This window comes from Hydractinia symbiolongicarpus, chromosome 1, assembly GCF_029227915.1.
Source record: "Hydractinia symbiolongicarpus strain clone_291-10 chromosome 1, HSymV2.1, whole genome shotgun sequence".
Lineage (NCBI taxonomy): Eukaryota > Metazoa > Cnidaria > Hydrozoa > Anthoathecata > Hydractiniidae > Hydractinia > Hydractinia symbiolongicarpus.
Window position 1 is genome coordinate 10,561,762 of NC_079875.1, and position 18,716 is coordinate 10,580,477.

The window sequence follows — 18,716 nt, forward strand, 5'->3', positions numbered from 1 at the left end:
AATTCGAAAAAATGTATAATGAAGACAGAGTGGCATCACTTAAACAAAAAGACATAACCGATTTCTTTAAATGAAGCTGTAAATTTATTTTATGTATTTATTTTAAAAGAAGTCTTGTGCATTGAATATTAACATTTTAACATCTCTCATTGACCTCTATCAACTCCCGATACACTGAAGGTTAAAAATACGTTTTTTACGAAAAAATCCAATTTTTGTCAATTTTTCTCTATCTCGAACTTTCTCTATCTGGAACAAATTTCCAGGTGTAATAAGCCATTACTAAATAAAAATGCATTTTATTTTTTCCTTGTTTTTTACTTTAAAACCAAGTGCTTTTCTAAAAGTGTTCTGAGTGTGCTGTGTCTGTCTTTCTGTGATAGGAGAAGTCATTTAAATTTTCTACCTTTTTCTTAAATGCGCCGATAAAACATCTCCCCAAAATTGTAAACATCGACAAACTCGGAGCTCGACTAAAAAAAAATTTGGAGACCCAACGATCTTTTCTAAATATTTACATTTGGGTTCTGTTTTTACTACGCTGTTCGGGTTTTGTTGCGGTCTCTCTTCCTGGATGCTTTTCCCAGTCTGACCGATTTTTCCGAGCGCCACTGCACCGACTTAGCATTTATCCGTTTTTGATATTCAGGTTAAAACCTGAAAGCATTATCTGATTCCGTATAATTTGGTCACTCGGCAAAAAGGAATTCTCGCCGACTGAGAAGTACTCTTTGCCGATTTTTTTATGGAGCTGCAAAACATACAGGTAATAGGTAGCTAGATATCTGGCTAGATAGTTACATAAAGATTAATAAGGCAGAAAATTTTGGGCTATGATTAGCCAATTTAATCAGAAATAACGTTTTTGGGGCGATTGGATTTTTAAAACAAGCGAAATTTTTATGCACAGTGCTGGTGTTAGGCGGCTTAAAAAAGGCCGGGTTGAGGGTAAATAAATAATGTTAGAGAAATAACCAATACACGTTAAAATAAGTCTTTTAACCGTTAGCAACCTCTATAGTAACAGTGTTTTTTCCTTTTTTCTTCTCTTGAGGAGCATATTTTCCTAAAACATCACTGATACTTGAAATAACCGAAGCAAATGTAGAAAGTCCAACAGAAAACATAAATGTTGACGGCAAAAGCAACCAAGGTTGATGCATATATTTATCATATTTGTAATAATAATCGCCAAAGCCAATTGTTGTTAAAGAAACGAATGCCAAATAAATTCCGTTTAATAGTGAGTAGTCCTCCAATTCTTTTAAGGTGGACAGTAAACCACACACAGTTAACGATAACATGCTAAGGCAAGTTTGGAAAGCAAAGACTTTTATGGGAAAATGTTTGATACATTTTCTTTTTAACCAACCGATCTCAATTACAATTAGAAAAGACCTTGTCAGAGCTATCAATCCACGGGCTGCTGGTATATATGTTCCAGCAGTTAATGCAATCCCAGGTATGGCGTAAATCATAGTAACTATTTTGCCGGTATCCGACTTGGTGACAACGTTTCCATAACCTGAAAAAATAATACACGCACAACTAAAACCAACTCAATAAAATGAAAAATGAAAAACATTTACTTCAGAAAAAAAATTACCTATGGTGGTGACAACGGTACATGTATACACAGTCCATCTATTGAATGCCTGAAGGCTTAACTCGCAATTATAAATTTCTGTATAAATCACATTCTCACAAAATTCACTTTCATATGAAAGTAGGGAATTATTATTCAAGATGGCATTTTTGTCCGTGATATTGGAACAAAGTATTTGTAGTTTCTTTTCAGCTTTAGTTAAGGAAGCCGGAATCACATCGTAACACTGTTCAATATAAAAAAATATAAGGGCACCAAGTGCAATATAAGCATATACGAAAGAAAGAAATAGTAAGTAACGAAGTAGATATTTTTTTGCTTCTTTGAACAATTCATTTAATTCTTTTTTGTGTTTTGAGAGAGACATGTCTTAAAGTTCTTCACAATCTTCTGACATGAAACAAATATTTCTTAATTTTTTTCTTTTTTTTCTCTTCTTTTTTTTACTTTTTTCATTTCTTTTGATATTTTTAATCAAAACAACGTTTTAAACACAGAAATTTATTATCACAAGCAATGGGTGATATTTCTTTTACGATACAAATAAAAAAAGCCAATCAAATCGTCAAAAATACAAAAATATATTTAATTACTAAATCAATACTTTCAAAAACCGATCAAATGGTTGCTGGATTCATGCCATTACAGAAAAAATAACGAATGAGGGAGAGCATCTGTAGCTGTGTTTCCATCGTAATGCTTTTATAAATGTATCAACAAAGTTTCGAACATGATAAATTAGATAAATCAACCGAAGTTTCTGTGTTATTCTTTATTATTTAAACGTTTTAACTTACTGAAATCAGACTTCTTTGCAACACTGACCACTTCTTGTTGTTGTTTCTGAAGACAGCTTCGCCTCGCCAGCTGTCTAACTTTTTGATTATTTTCCTTTGTTCAAACAGTTAGTCGTTTCCTTATAGAGACAGTATCAAATCTACACAATTAGAATACCTAAACTTTTAGAATTTCTCCTTTCACGCTCTGAATTTAATTATCTCCATAGTGCTTCAACTATCTTCAACTATCACAATGAGCATTCTCCCCGTTGGGTTTTTTGGCTTATAATATGCATTAATACTGGTCATGCTAATAAAAAAGAAAGAGCGTGATAAGCATTAATTATCATAATTAATAACCACGAGGCAATGCTGTGATTTCTTCTTTCGGTTTTGTTTTGTCTGGTCTCCAAAAACAATGGCGAATAAAATAGAAAAAAATTAAATCTAAGTGGAGAAAGTGATACGAATGTTTTTAAGTTCGGCCACTTTTTTAAACAGAACCGAAATTTCTTTTCACTTTTTGATGCCATGTGTTACAAAGAAAAATAAGTTAAAAAGAACAGCGTGAACGGAGCCGACCATAATGGCAATTTTATCAAACTCCATCTCAAACATTTTGCGACGGCCCGCTTATCAGACGAGAATAAGAGATTAACAAGACCGTCAAATATGGCGGTTGGAAAAAAAACCCAATAAATTCAAGATATTGAAGTACCATTATTTCCATTTCTAGTAGGTTTATATCCTCAAATTTTCAGAACTCCGTCTGAACATTTTTCCGTAAGATTTTATTTGTCGATGCACAAAATTTCTAATAAACGACCATGAGGCAGCCTTGGGACTAAAAAATTGTTCGAATTAGCGAAATGTTCGAATTAGACTAATAGTTTTCATCTTAAAAAAGTGAAAATATGTATACAAATATGTAAAATCAAACTGCATTAAATATACAAAAATGTTTCTATATTCTCATCTTTTTCTGGTTCTTTTTTGTCTACCTACTACTTCCACCAGCAGACGTTTTTTTTCGTATTATAACGTTGCTGTGGTTTTACTCTAGATTTGTAAGTTCTGCAATCAGCGCTAGACCTACCATATTCCACAAATCTTGACTTTAGTTTTTGCCAAAGCAATTTTTTAAAAGCATTAATAAAATCTGCCACCACAGAATGCATTAAAGTTCCCTGCAAGCTAGCTACCAACAACAGTACTTGATTTTGATTTTTACAGAATAAGTACTGAAATACAATATAAAACAAAAAATTGTCATTCTAGCAACATCTTGCAAGTCATGGGTTTCTCACAGCCTTGTGCCACATTGTATACACTAGTTTTTGCAAAACGAAAAGTTCAAACGGCAGAAAGTCACGCAAAATGGTAGCTTAACTGCGCAAGTATCGAGACGCACGCAATGTAGTATAAAAAGAACGGGCTAACCCGTGGATTTTTCCACCGACTAACGACTAGTATTATCAAATCATCTCAGGACTAAACGTACTTCTTGACCCTAGGGTCTTTTGTAGTGTTACAGGATCTAAGATTCAGATGGTAATTTACGAAAAATCTATGGCATACGGATAAAGTAGTACCCAGGATTCTGGGACTCAGGAGAGTGAAACCTAGGTTACGGAACGGAAGGTTAATCTTTTTTTAATTAAATAATATGCATTATAAACTTACGGACTATATAAATATTTCTTATTTCGTATAGGTGCAACAAATAAAAGCTTTTTAAATGTATTTAACCATATACATGCGGCGACGTTTCTCTGTATACCAGACCAAATAAAACTTGTAGGAAATGAACTGTACTAACATTTTCGACCATTTATAGAAAAATACAAACAGTAATGACAATTTCAGGGGAAAAATTAAAAAAAAAACCTACTGTTAGGCAAATTTGTGTGGTTTTTCTGAAGCTTCTAGCATTATTTATTGATAAGTAGCTATCTTTTTGCAAAAAAGGACGTCCAGACCCTAATTCATAGGTCGATTCGCTATCCAAGTGACCAAAAATATGTTTAGCAAATTTCTCTTCCTGGAAAGATGTCCTCAAAACAGAGACATTTCTTTGGTCGCTTGTTTACCTTGGGCGTTTAAGGGTTCTCTAAGAAAAAAAGGGTCTATAACGGCTCTTTCAGGTGAGTGCTTGATTCGAAGTTGCTAATCCGGGGAAGGTGGTAACTATCAAATTTACATTATATATTTGTAAGGCCACTACGTGAATCAGATGTATATGGGGAGTTACATTAAGAAAGAAAACTCGGCTCAAAAAGGAAAATTACCATTATTATTTACTGCTGATGTCAGCACCGTTTATGACATCATTAAAAGCATAAACGATATAAAAAATACTATATTTTACTAAAACTAGGAGCGTAGTCGTATTTGTGAATTCAAACTTTAAACATTCTAGATAAATTTGCGGAATGTTGGGATTTTTTATTAAAAATTGCGAAATGCGTCAAAAATGACTGCATGTACTAATATTTGGAATGAAATTAAAATAAATGGTTTAGTAAGTGCAAAAAAGAAGATAAAAGGTTATCACAAAGTATGTGTTACAACCAATATAATTTTAGGCGAGATTCTCAGCGAACAAAATTTCGGGGACATTGAAATTTTGTCTCGGCAGAGATTTTTTGCTTTAATATGACTTTTATGTAAAAGAAAAACAAAACAATTTTAAAAATAACAATAACGAAAGAATTTATCTCTAAAAGGAAGAAGCAACGTAAAACGAGAAACTTTTTCCAGGATAAAAATATTTCGCTTAAAAATTTCGTTAAATTATTATTATAAAATAATACACAGACAACAAAACTATTAAAAAAATGTGGAATAATTATTAAATTTTTGAAATCTGTAATTTTTTTTATACCTTATCGTCGGTTAAAGTTTCGTTAGAAAACAATTTCGCTTGTTAAGAAATTTCATCATCCAGCAGAAAATTTTTTTCACTTTTCGCTGACGATCTTTTCAAGACACGGTATTTCAGATTATAACAGTACATAAAAAACACTAACCAACTGAACAGAATGGCAGAGATTTACTAGCTCAAAAAATGTCAATACTTGAGTTTCCAATTTATCGATTTTTATCAAGATCTTTCGATATTTATCGAAAAACTCAATTTGTATGATGAAGAATTACCAATGGGACCCATCACTGGATAATAAATAATATTTACTTCAAATGATTTTTACAATTTTTAGTATTAATGACAACTTAGAGCAGTACCTGTTTTCATTCCGTTTAATACGGCGGTCTTGTTGTCTAAAATACGCCGTGAGTGTGTCCACGGGAGCCGGACGAATAAGAAACTGATGGACTGTGACCAATCATTGTACTTTCTCTCACTTCTTCTAGAAAACTAAAACAGAAGAAGATTTATAAAAAACGACCAAGTTATACAAAAATACGTAACGCAAAGTTTTAAAAATCGCATTCCTAAGGACGCGCTTAATCACGAGAAGTGCTTAACAAAATAATAATACAAACAGAGTATTCCTTTTTATAAATAAAACATAAATCCGAATAAGGCACAGAGACAAACAAATAGCTCCCCGTTCTTTTCCTCCGAATTTATTCTTTGGATATACTTGTTGACGATAATTCGAGCAGAGCGCCTACTCGTACGAGGGCTCCAGTGATAAACATATTTCATATAGAATATTACCCCAAATAATCTAGTTTTTAGTTCGTCGTCCCTAAGTGTTCACAACAAAAACAAAATCAACACAACTACCTTTCAGTATTATGTATTGTACTTCCACCAAGTATAATTCGCACTCCAGGATTATTTCGGTTGGCATCGTATACTGCGATTGCTTCTTCGTACGTAGCACCACCAACAATAAAAACGACGACATCTTGAGGTCTGCGTGAAAATAAACACACAACATAAAGAGAAAAATGCTCCAGTTAATATATACAAACCAGGCTGACCTGGTACTTACTTGTCTCGGAATGTCTCTTTTCCTAAATAGGGATATTGTTGTTCGCGTAGTTTCCCTTTGATCATGTTATCGAGAATGTCGTGTAATAATGGCTTGTGTTGTGTGTATATGTTTTCCACGCCCTAAAACAAAAACAAACGGGTATAATCACTTTGCGATTAAGTGTTCCTACTCTACGGCGGAGGATTCCGAGTATGAAAGAAAAGATGTTGTGTGGGTAAAAGAATGACCTAATAAACAAGGGTTTCATCAGGCGCACAGGCCTTGTTTTCTGTACCGCTTTCTGCTTGGGGAGCGAAATTGATTCATAATAAAATTAAACTGTCTGCCATTAACAAGTTCTAGTACATGTAACTTGCTACTCCATGATGAATCTTGAAACGAGTACGGATACAAAAATACGCTGAATGTTAACAATCATACCTTTAGTCCTTTGATGAACTTCTTCGTCATTGCCAACGCGTTTTTATTTTGCCCAAATATATCGCTTCCACGTATAGTAGCACCCGCGTAATCGACCATATTATACACGAGCTAAAAATAAGACTCGCGAGTAAGTAACAGAAATCTAAAACAACTATTACATATGCAGGAAGTCAGATAAAGTAACGTACGTAGGTTACTTAAAGGGTCATTTAAAAAGTACGTACGCTCAGAAAAGCGATTGGGTAAGTTGGGTGAGGACGTAGTTTAGAAAATGTATGAAAGCGTACAAGGAAAAGCGCGTTATTAAAGGGGTGTGGGTGCGCCTTTTCTCTGCTACAAAAATGTGATGTTTACCTTTTTATAAAAAACTCCTAACATCTTACCAAAAATTCTTCTGTCCAGTAAAGTTTTAAAATTAATAATTTAATTTGATTTTTGCTTGTTCGGCCCATTTTTAAGGGCAAAAATCTAGCCTTCTTCTCTTTTAAGTGTATATGTTCAAATTTACCTCACCGAGATTACAATTAAATCAACGCAAACAGACTACGCTCACTTTGATCAGCATTTCATCCGCTCCTCTTTTCTGAAGATCATTACGTAAACCTTTGATATCGTTGCTTGAACTTCTTTCGTAACGTAACATATACAACAGAACCAGCCGTGCCGCATCGATGTTTTTGACTTTTTCATTGGCTAACAGCTTTCGAATAGCCTAAAGAAAATACCACATGTCGTTGTAGGGTGTGTCTCTTTGTGGGAAAACACTGCCCATTCAGGGAGACTTTTGATGTTCCTACGGATGTTATAAAAACAATTCCAACTTTTCAAGGTTGTGTTTTATTGATTTACTTTGGTTGTTGATTTTTAACTTGAAATATTTTGTTCCAGTGTTTGAAGATTATTAGGCATACAAACAAACAAAATAAGAACAAGAAGTATTTAAAAACTATAATACTTCTTGAGAATGTAAAGAACCTTCTAGATAAAACTAGATAAATTTGGAAGGATTTATTTTCTACGGTGAAGAAGTCTCCTAGTATAGATGGAGGCTTAACTCTAAACGTTCATTGACCATAAACGAATCTCCAATAATGATAAATCATCTTTTACGTATACTTTACAGGTAAAGAGTTTGGCGAGGGGAAAAAACACGAAATTTTAGGGGTTTACTTTCGCAAATGAGTGATTAAATCTATTTCGCGTAATATAATCTTTAACTTGACTTTTGACAAATAAAACAGAGATTGTTTCCATCAAACAGAAATTTTTCTTTCTTATTAGAACGTCATTTAAATAGAAAAAAAAAATCGAAAGCCGACGATTTTGATTTAGACTGATATAATACTTGTGCTGCCGAAAGAAAAATACGTGAAAAAACATATGATGCTTGAGTTTTTTACTTCAATTTAACTTTCGCTAATCGGTTTCTTAGGCTATCTCGTGTGGGATAAACTTTTGGAATCTGCATGCCAATCTTTTTTGCGGGTACTTACTTTCGCGAAAATGGCTAAATACGCGAAAACAAGAAACTTTCTCCCCGCGAAACTTTCTCCCCGTGAAGTATACGTCATCCTCATAGGCGGATCACAATGTAGCTCTGCTTTGATTTCTTATTTGAATGTTTCGAGGGTTAGGTAGACGTGACCCTGTCTTATTCTATGGCAGTCTGAGGCAAAAACTGTTTCTTTGGCATTAAAAAATTGCATGGTATTGAAAGTTGTGTAACATATTTATTATGCATTAACCATATTATATGTATGTTTAAGAGAAAAATATTTAAAAATAAAACTTTTTAAAAATAATACCCTAGTACACAGCCCTACAAAGGTTGAAACTTTGACTACTCGTTCGATGATCTTTCAAATCATGTTTTATTCTCAAAATATATACTGCAATGGCTTTCTACTTTGAATCTGGCATACACTACGCCCGAGTGGTGTTGGTGTAAGACTGATTACTGGGCGAACAACGCCAAGTTTTATTGAATTAACCAATCTTATATTTGTGCAAAGGAATATCAATATATTGCATGAAATAGCGAACGCAGGTATGTCTTTTTGAAAAGACATACCTGTGTTGATAATTACAATTAGATAAATTTAGCACAAGTTTCAAAATATCTGTTATTCAGATAACACGTCTATTTTCAAAAGGAAAAATATGCTTTATGAAGATATCAGGCTGAGATTTCTGGTTAAAAAATAAGGTCTTTTGTTTAGAGCAATAGAGAAATAAGAATAATGACTAGCCTGGTTACAATTTTGATATTCTTATCAAAAAAAGCGTGTCTATTAAACCGGGATGTCCCAGAAGGTGTTAGAATTTTTATATTCTAATCAAAAATCGTGTCTACTAAAACCCGGATGTCCCATAAGGTATTAAACTCGTCGTCGCTAGCCGTGTCTCGCGGGTTTGTCCGTGGAAAAGCTTTGCCATCGTACACAGTTTATGCAAATGACGCACGAACTCGGATTCCCACTACAAACAAACAAACGGACAGAACACTGTCGAACAAAAAAACAGATTCATTTACTTGAATGTGTGTTGTATGATCCGACCTGCTCGACATATCTTGTTCCAATTCTGATATCTCCAGCAAGCAACGCTCACTAACAAGACGTGATAATTCACTGACCACTGTTACGTGTTTTGAAACTGTTCCTGACATCTTGCGAAATTGGGGATAATTTTCAACGAACGCCTAAATAAAATGAAAAAAAATTAAAAATTAAAAATTTAAAGTTATTGTGGTGCTTTATACAGAATTTATACTTGACGCACTTGATTCCCCAGATAAGTTGAAAAAATTTATGGGAATTCAGCCGTCGCTACTGTCGCAATGTTACCCTTACCCCTTACCCTCTTGATATTACAAACTTTGAAGAGGCGAGAAAAATGTTCAAATACCGCCAGTTCGATACAACGAATAGTTGTTTTCTTTAAACAGATGGTACACACGCCAATAAATTTGTATGAAGTTAGGAGAATGTGAAATTCCGAATTTTGGAAATATCAGAAATTTCTCCTTACAGCAATGCCGACTGATGACCTACTGTTATAGAAATACAGCTCCAGTACCGTGAGACTAATCTCTAAGCCATGATGCATGGTAGCTACTATAACAGTTGGTTAAGTGTTCTACCACTGAGCTCCATATATCAGTCAACAGAAGGTAATAATCCGCACATTTATCACAGGAAGTTTTAATATTACTGGCAAATACGATCATCTTAAAAGAGTTAACCCTTAGTAGGAATTAACAATCTTATCCCCACTTATTTGAGCGTACTCGTATTAAAGGTATTAAACGCGTGTTTATTTTTGCGCAATGTTGATATGAACGTATTTCATTGGCATTAATTTTCACGTAGATCTGCGCTTAATAACAAGGACACATAGTCAAATCTGTTTCTTGTACAAACTGCGGAATAATTTTCAAGAAAAAGGTTTTGCGTGAAATTTTTATACTGTAATTCACGCAGAACATACATTTTCGCGTAACTTTGCAACAATAAGCGCTAATAAGGTACAAATTACTTGCCTTCATATCGGCGATTGATTCCAACTTTTGATTACTTTTTGCACTTTTTTGAAATTCATCCATCAACTGTTTCATGTTCGAACCGATCTCTCCAAAATTTAAGTACATGTTATCTCTATAAACATCATCATGTTCCGCTGACAACACTACTTCCTAAAGTAGCGAAATACAGAAAAAACGACTAAATTAACGAAATATATTTTTGCGACTAAAGACTCAATAAGTAGTCAAATATCATCATGAATTTTTAACTAATTAAAGCGAATTTTTTAAGAGACCTGTATTAAAAAACACTACAAGAAGTTAAAGTAAAAGTATACGATTCGAGAGCTTTTTTAGTGTCTGTTTAATGTATTCCAGATACATCCTTAATATCCCATATTATTACTAATGACTTATATAAACCATTTAGCCAGGCGCTACGGAAAAATAGCGCCTGGGGTTATGACGTCATGACCGGAAAGAGCGAGGTCCGTGGAAACAACAAAGGTTTCTGTTTTCCCGTAGCCCCCGGTAAAAGGTTTACAAGTCATTTAGAATCTGGTATTCTGATAAAAACATAGCAATTAAAGTAACCTATAGCCAAAGTAGGTCAAAGTCTTTCACACTAAAACATTGGCATTTGGATGAAAAGTAAAATACATATTTATGTAGAAACCATGTGTTAAAACGATCTAAACGTTCGATCAACTGATAAAAAAGAAATAATTTTCAAACATAAAAACATTCTACTATTTTTTTTTCGAATTCACCGTTGGTGAAGTGGTCGATTTTTATGTAAACCAAAAATATTTGAAAAAAATGAGGAGACATCACATCACATTTTGAACGGGTGGTTGATGATAATTAGGGAGTGGTGCTTAGTGGATTTCTTTTTCTGTTTAGATTTTAGCCGGTCGCTACAGAAAGATAGCGACCGCTCACGTGATCATTGTAAGTCAATAAAAACTTCTGATACAAAGAAGACATTACTTTGCCAGGTACTAACAAATATTATTAAGAAGAAAAATATAAAAAATTAATTTTGCAAATATTGCAGGTAAACAAACCAATGTGCACTACTTCGCTGCAAACTAAAAATTTGCTCGTAGCTAATTTTATTTTCATGTTATTCGATATTTGGAGATGAACATTTTCGCAGAACGAAATTATATATAGAAAAAGGTCTATTCCTAAAATTTAAATACCTTAAAATTTGCGTCCTCTTCCGCTTCAAAAGAAAAATCAGATTATGGTACAGTTAAATTTTTATAAACAGATGACATACCCTTAACTCTCTGGAAATACCTGGAACAGATGATAGATCGATTCGATTATTTTTTATACCCAACAACTCATGCACCATACCTTGATATGTCCACTATAAAAAAAGACTCAGTTTTTATAAATTTCACTCCATACTCAAAAAGAAAAGGTTTTTCGACAAAAATAATTCAAGAAAGTCTGGAAATAAACTGACTAATAGCGACTGGTGGCACGACTTTCTATAGTAAGTAATCACAAATATAGAGTTTTTATTAGCATCAGGCACATTTCCAGTAGCCATGATATGCTTATAAGGCAAGCACAAGCAGCTTCGCTAATAAAATTGCTACATGCCTATGTCTGCTAACTTAAGACACACACCTTAAATAGAATCCAGCGGCAAAATTTCGACCAGTTAGCGGATCACTCAACTCATTACGAAACTTAATCTGCAAAAAGAGACTAAACTTTAAGCAGACGATTTTTTTTCAACTATATTTTGTCGACTTGTTTACCTTTAATATAAGTTAAAACTAACCTGATTGAGTAGTGGTGTAACAGGATCATCCGTTCGGTCAAGTATTAATAACAAAGGGGATATGTCTGAATGGCGAAACTCAAACAATCCCGATTCTTGATACATCTTTTGCTGAAACAGAAATATACGTACTATTAAACTTCAAGTTTCAAAGACATTTAACAGAGTCAGTTCAGACTATCAGAGCATCAGGCCTTCATCAAAAATTAAGGATTATTTTAAAACTGGAGTTTAAGTTCAAGTTAAATAAGTGAAACAACATTTCAAGAGACATAATAAATCCACCATTCAAAATATGAAACAAGGTATACCCATTTGCTTACAATTTGTTTTTTTTGGGTATTATTACCGTTGACACCATATCTTGGTATTGATATGTGCCATGCAGGGTACTCAAACAAAGTAATAAAACCAAAAGACTGATGAGATCGTGGCCAGAGGCCACTGGATATGTTCCCTTCACTTTTTCAAGGATAGTTTTATAGCCTCGAAAGCACCATTTTTTTCATTCTAACACAGTAAAATATTAGCCTTTGAAAATTTTACATTAAAAGACAGCCCTAATCATTGGTCCCTCTACCCTTTTTGTCTGCACTGAGCACTATTCGCTACTGGTCAAAGGGAAAATAACATTCATGTAAAATGCTATTGCATGAAAATTAATAAACAAAATGTCCTGTCCTGTTATGTGCAAAGTAATTGCACACTACATCACAGTTAAGGTTCACTGTTGGGAAAATTGACAGGTGTGAAGTTATTGTGAAAGATTTATTTGAGATTTCAATCACATTTATTTGAAAAAGACATACCATTACACTTTCAGCTAGTCGCTTGCACATTTGAGAAGACTGCTGGTATCTGATGATAGGTTTTTTTCGAAGCGATAGCAACAATGAAATGACGCCTTCAGTGACACGTTCCTGCTTTTCATAGTCCCAATTTTTACCCTAAAATGATATTTTTAAGTCTATTAAAAATACGACATGGCAGAAATATAAACAAAGATAAATTCTAGTCTTATTTATACCTTGGAACAGCCAATTATATTAAAGGAAAACACGTGTGGACTAACTGCAAAATAATCTGCATAAAATTCCTAAACAAGAATAAAATATAAAAACAAATTAAACACATTGACAACTGGACACCACATTAATATGAACTGGTTTCTTCACATTCCTAACATTTTTTAAAAAATTTTTGACTAAGTAATTTCCTCCTTTTTTTAGCTGTTCTTAGCTGAAATTTCGCATCATATTGAAATCTTGGATTGCCCTAATAACGTAGATTTATTACAAGCATCCTTGTCAACATTTTAAAAATTAAAATTAGTTCTGAATGAACATTTAAACCTAAAATTTCTGGCTTTTTCCTGACATTTTACCATTAATTTTGAAAATGCCAAACAATTCCTAATTTCCCTGTCATTCTGGACAGAGTGACACCCTGGGGAAGAGCAAAAGTGTAGAATTTAAAGCACAATTATAAAAAAATGAGGTGCAAATATCTTACGACAATGTAGCTGTCCATAAAAAATGTGACATGTTACAAACCTCTTTGAAACTAACAATTGGATTGAGGAAGACTAATGTTTTTGCATCAAGTTAATGATGCGAATTATATTTTTACCTGAGATGCACTTAGAAAGGAAAAAATAACATTTCCAAAGTGATTTTTAAGATTTCTGCAAGTAGAAGGATAAAAACAAATTTTTAAAAAAATCCTTGAACAAATCCTAACAAAGCAACGTTTTGTAAAACAAAATAATTGTGCAGATTTATTTTTGCTAGGCAATTTTTTACAACATGTATGCAATCGCATCTTTTTGGTGCTGATTGAAATTCAATATAAAAACTCATCAAAACACAGATACGTCAGGCAACAAAAAAGTTTAAATTTAATTAAGTTCAAACGTGATTTAGAAAGACTTTACCTGCACCTCCCGTACTACTTCTTGATCATCAGCTTCTGCAAGTTGCTTCACATAACTTTTTGGTACAACATTGCTAAAATCTAAAAGCAATAAATAAATAAAATTTTATATTGTAAAAAACCAAAACATTAGGAGACTACAGGAAACACATTGCATTATTTAGAAAAAACTTACATATATAATAAGTTCCATATTTTGGGATTTTTAGTTCCCTTTTAAGATGATCAAAATTTTCCTAAAATATAAAATAATGTAATTGTATATATCGCATGTACAGAATATAACAAGGAGTATTGCACTTATAGAAGTGCAAAATAAAAATATCTATATATATATATTATAATGCAATGAACCTTTGTTGGTCTTATGAAGCATATTGCCTTTAAATGTTTCATGGTTTCCCGAGCTTGTGAGTCAATTCTTTCAAAAAGAAAAACTTCTTTCTGCAAAATTTCACTTTGTGCATACACCATGCTAACAATACCAGTCTAAAGATAAAAATAATACACTAAATCTTAAATTGTATTCCTGAAAAACTTGCATAAGGCTAAAGCATACAGTACAACACAAGTACAAAAATGTCCAGAGGTGTAATTTTTAAAATCTTAATAAAATTTTGCATGAGTGATATTCGTGTATATGCCTAAGATTAAGACCTAAAGACAGCACAAACAACTCTTTTTCAGCTGTGTGTGAAGGCGTGTGGTGAGTGCAACCTGGGCACTTGTAAAGCTTATAAAACTTACAGTTTCTTTATCCATCAAAAGAACTTTCATTCCTGACCCAGCGTCGTCTATCATCTTTGTGATGTACTGCTTAACTGCTACTATCACATTCATTATGACCTTGCAGCTAGTGTCAATTAATTATGAAAATATTTCAATTTTGCTCTAAAAATAAGAAAATTATTGGTTTTATTTTACCTTGCTTATTTCTTCTTGTTAATATATTGCAATGTGTTATTATAGCATTGACCATGCTTTTGTTTTTTTAGAATTTCAATTTTTGTAAATTTCTGTTGGCAAAAAAACGTAAAGCAGCAAGATTCGTAAATAAACCACATATAAAAAGTTGTGATAAAGTTAGATAAGCATATCAAAATTCATTTTTTGGTACAGTACAGTCTGAATGTAATCTACCGCGGACACGAAACTCGCATGAATAGTTACACAGAACAATAGCTTTTGTTTTTTTAAGGAAATAATTGCCTTGCTGATAAACAATGACCCCACGCAATCAATTGTTTAATCACAATAGGTTCCAAGATCAATTTTAGCAATCTATTTTGCGCGAACTCTTTTGAAAATTTTAATTGCAGTAATTAAGCATTTTTTTAGATCGCATTTTAAAAGTTTAAAAACGAAAAGCCGTGATAGAAATGTTTTTTTAGATCGCATTATAAAAGTTTAAAAACGAAAAGCGGCAATAGAAATGTTTATTTAGATCGCATTATAAAAGTTTAAAAACGAAAAGCGGCAATAGAAATGTTTATTTAGATCGCATTTTAAAAGCTTAAAATCGAAAAGAGGCGATAGAGATGTTTTTTTAATCGCATTTTAAAAGTTTAGAAACGAAAAGCGGCATTAAATAGTTGTGAACAATGCTTCTCGTATGTTTCTTAGATAAAACGCGCTGGAATTTTTTTAAATAATTAAATCAACAATACATTCTCGCACAATGTATTTTAAAACTTTGCGAAAGAATTTTATTATTTAATTACTTCACGCTAATACCTAAGGGAATAGCTTATCAATACATTTACACAATGCATTTGGCTATTAGAAAAAATATAATTGCTCCGATATTTCTTCGCAAGCGCATTGTTTCTTAACACGCATATATAAACTCGCAAAACGCTCAAGGGATTTAATTATAACAAAAGACAAACGACTGCCGTCCTCCACGCAAAGGTGTGATATTAGCATGTTTGCGGTAGATTACATTCAGACTGTACTGTAGTTTTTTTACTTAGCAAATGTAAGTGTTGATTCTATATTTTGATTTTGGATATTATTGTTAACCATACATAATGTGGTCCTGTAATAAGTGCAGACACATTAATACATTTTAAACCCTAATTTTCTGTAACTTTGTCTTGTTTTTATTAAAATAGAAAGATTTCCATCTCATTCTTTCAATTACTAACTCAATTTTTATTTTAATTTTACGGTGGTCAAAACAAGTAGTCTTGCTCACAAATACTTAACATTAGATACAGGTCTGTTTAAAACAAAGAAAGCCAGACTAACATGTGAAACTAATTTCGACAGAGTGTTTTAAATTTATTGTAACTTAGGATTTCATAGGGCTAAACGTAAAGAAAGCAATTTTCGCACTTATTAGAATACAAGCCTATCAAAAAAGGGAGGAAAGCGATCACTCTTGCTCACGCAAAGAATTTGGGAAATGAGAAACTAGTTGAGCCATAAATTGCTCACCCAATTCCCAATTTGTCTGGCTGAGCAATATCAATTCATCTCCCACGGAAATCAATGTTATCTTTCTTTACATTAAAAAATAAATAAAATATATAAAAGAGACAAGATAAAATAGATAAAAAAATGTATATAATAAAATGTGTGTTTAAAAACTTTTTCAGTTCAGTTCAACCTTATTAAGATGTTCGCCCAGTCTAAATTATTGTTACTTTGGGTGAGCAATTTGTTCTTACTTTCTTATTGATATGCTTGGAATAGTGTGGCAGTTTCTAAATCACATTGGCAAAATTTAGAGCTCATTTTTAAATTTTGAGCTCAACAAAACACAAAAAAATGTTTTAGCCACCTCCTAAATTAAAAGCTTTTTTTTACCGGAGATAAATAATACACAACAAAAAATAAATTAAATGCGTAAAGTTCAAGGCAGAAAAAACGGCATTTTATCAAATATATTTTAGGGTTTTCTGTAATGATTTAATTATCCAAAAGTGCTGACAAACTGTTTTTAATGATGTAGTTGCAGAGCCAAAAAAATGTCAATTCATTTGTCGCTTAGGGTTTGTTTGTGCATTGCCGTAGGATCTAATCGAACTATACTCTGGAAAAACAATTCCTTTTTTTCGTTATATTATCTTTGGCTTTTTTTACGCACGTGTGATTGCACAGAGTCCGAGGGACTTCTCATTTGCAATTTTAGCACAGAAAATTATTACAGACAGTATCATGTTTTAAAAATGCGTTGTTTTATATGTCTGTGAATGCTGACAAATGTCTTGAATTACAAAGATTGCCACTGCCCTTAACCCTATTCAAGCTTTAAAGAGGGCTGATTCAAGACCCCTTAACCAACCCACCTCTACCCTTTTTTATATGTGCGACATGTTGAACGTTCAGTAAATTTCACAAGCTGCATCTCAAATAAAATTCCTTTGGAATAAAAATCATGCACAACCTGCATCTCAAATAAAAGTTCTTGAAATAAATTTAATATCTCGTTTAATATCACAGCAGCAGCAGCTGTGTGAGAAGATATATGCAGAATTATTTTTATCTTTTTTAAAAAAATTGTTTAAGAGAACTTTGTGGAAAATCATTTTTATCTTTTTAAAAAAAACAATTGTTTGTAAAGAACTTTCGTTTTACTTTGTCACGCAAAGATGTTCTGCCTATAACAGTCTACAGCAATGTACAGTACAGTAAAAAGTGAATATCATGCATACATTTAAAAAAGTTTGCCTGTGTAAAACATTTGGGTGTACAAAGTGAATGTACTCAGATCTATATCAGAATGGGGCCTGGGGATGTTGTATATATAACATCCTGGCAAGGAAGATAAAAATTGCAGAATAAAACAGTCTGGGGAAGAAATAAACTGACTCCAATTTAATTATTTGTTCTATGGGCCCAACCTACGCTAATTTTTACGAAAACAAAAGAAGAAGAATATCAAATAAATATAAGAATAATATAAAAGTTTTAAATAAAAAACATTAAAAAAAAAACATTTTCTCATCCCATCTCATGAAAATATAATGAGCATAGAAGATATCAATGATGTTATTTTTTGTTGGTTGAATGTCCATCTACAATTTTACTAAACAAGGTGAATCAATAACGTTACTTTAGGATCACCATTGGTAAGGCCACTGGAAGTTGATTCTTTGTTTGTGGTAATTTGTTGCGATAAAACTAAAATGTGTGGTGTGCTAATTTTATCACAAAAATAGTTATATATGTCTTAAACAGAAGTTTAAATTGTTATGTGATATATAACAAAAAATAGCTATGTTCGCTAAAATAGTTGTAATACAAGTGAAAAGCAAGACAGATTATTGTTGTAACACCCTCCATCGTTATAATTGATATATAATGTTTAAAATTACACTAGCTAAACTGTAATAAAGCAAGAGTTTGGTCGATACCATTTAGGAAAAATAATTAAAACAATATAGAATACGCTTGTGTTACGCACCCTCCTCCGTTATGAATTTAAAAAAAATGATTTTAACGCTAAATATTCTCAAATAAACTACCTAAACATAAATTTAGATTTTCCTATAAAACTGCGCAAAAAACATTAAAATAACACTAAAATTGTTTGTTTTATTATTTCAAGTAGGAGAAGAATAACTAGCCGTAAAAGTTTCGAAACAGCGCAAGTATAACTTGCTGTTATATTTCAAAACAATACAAGTATATTCTGTACAACTTTTAAAACAGCACAAGAATAATTCTTGCTGTATAACTT

The 18,716-nt window shown here is 32.5% G+C and overlaps 2 protein-coding genes across 3 annotated transcripts; both read right to left on the reverse strand.

Annotated features, from left to right (window-relative positions):
* Positions 1 to 402: 402 nt before the first annotated feature.
* On the reverse strand, positions 403 to 1,973 carry LOC130649080 (potassium channel subfamily K member 2-like). The gene is made up of 4 exons (XM_057455320.1): positions 1,607 to 1,973; positions 1,004 to 1,525; positions 715 to 789; positions 403 to 620 (listed from the first exon to the last, which is right to left on the reverse strand). The coding sequence occupies exons 1-4, from the start codon at positions 1,971 to 1,973 to the stop codon at positions 403 to 405; spliced, it is 1,182 nt and encodes a 393-aa protein (XP_057311303.1).
* LOC130637756 (vacuolar protein sorting-associated protein 45-like) lies at positions 943 to 14,949 on the reverse strand. 2 transcript variants are annotated; one of them, XM_057446954.1, is made up of 17 exons: positions 14,777 to 14,949; positions 14,384 to 14,518; positions 14,205 to 14,265; positions 14,031 to 14,110; positions 13,125 to 13,193; positions 12,907 to 13,044; positions 12,098 to 12,208; positions 11,582 to 11,674; positions 10,315 to 10,467; positions 9,307 to 9,474; positions 7,327 to 7,485; positions 6,771 to 6,881; positions 6,348 to 6,469; positions 6,137 to 6,268; positions 5,629 to 5,761; positions 2,404 to 5,556; positions 943 to 1,525 (listed from the first exon to the last, which is right to left on the reverse strand). In XM_057446954.1, exons 1-15 carry the CDS (start codon positions 14,867 to 14,869, stop codon positions 5,665 to 5,667), a joined length of 1,722 nt encoding a protein of 573 aa, XP_057302937.1. In that variant the 5' UTR covers positions 14,870 to 14,949; the 3' UTR covers positions 943 to 1,525; positions 2,404 to 5,556; positions 5,629 to 5,664. The 2 variants fall into 2 exon arrangements, with proteins under 2 accessions (XP_057302937.1, XP_057302936.1); XM_057446953.1 differs by having other exon boundaries at positions 2,404 to 5,761.
* Between the last annotated feature and the right edge of the window lie 3,767 nt (positions 14,950 to 18,716).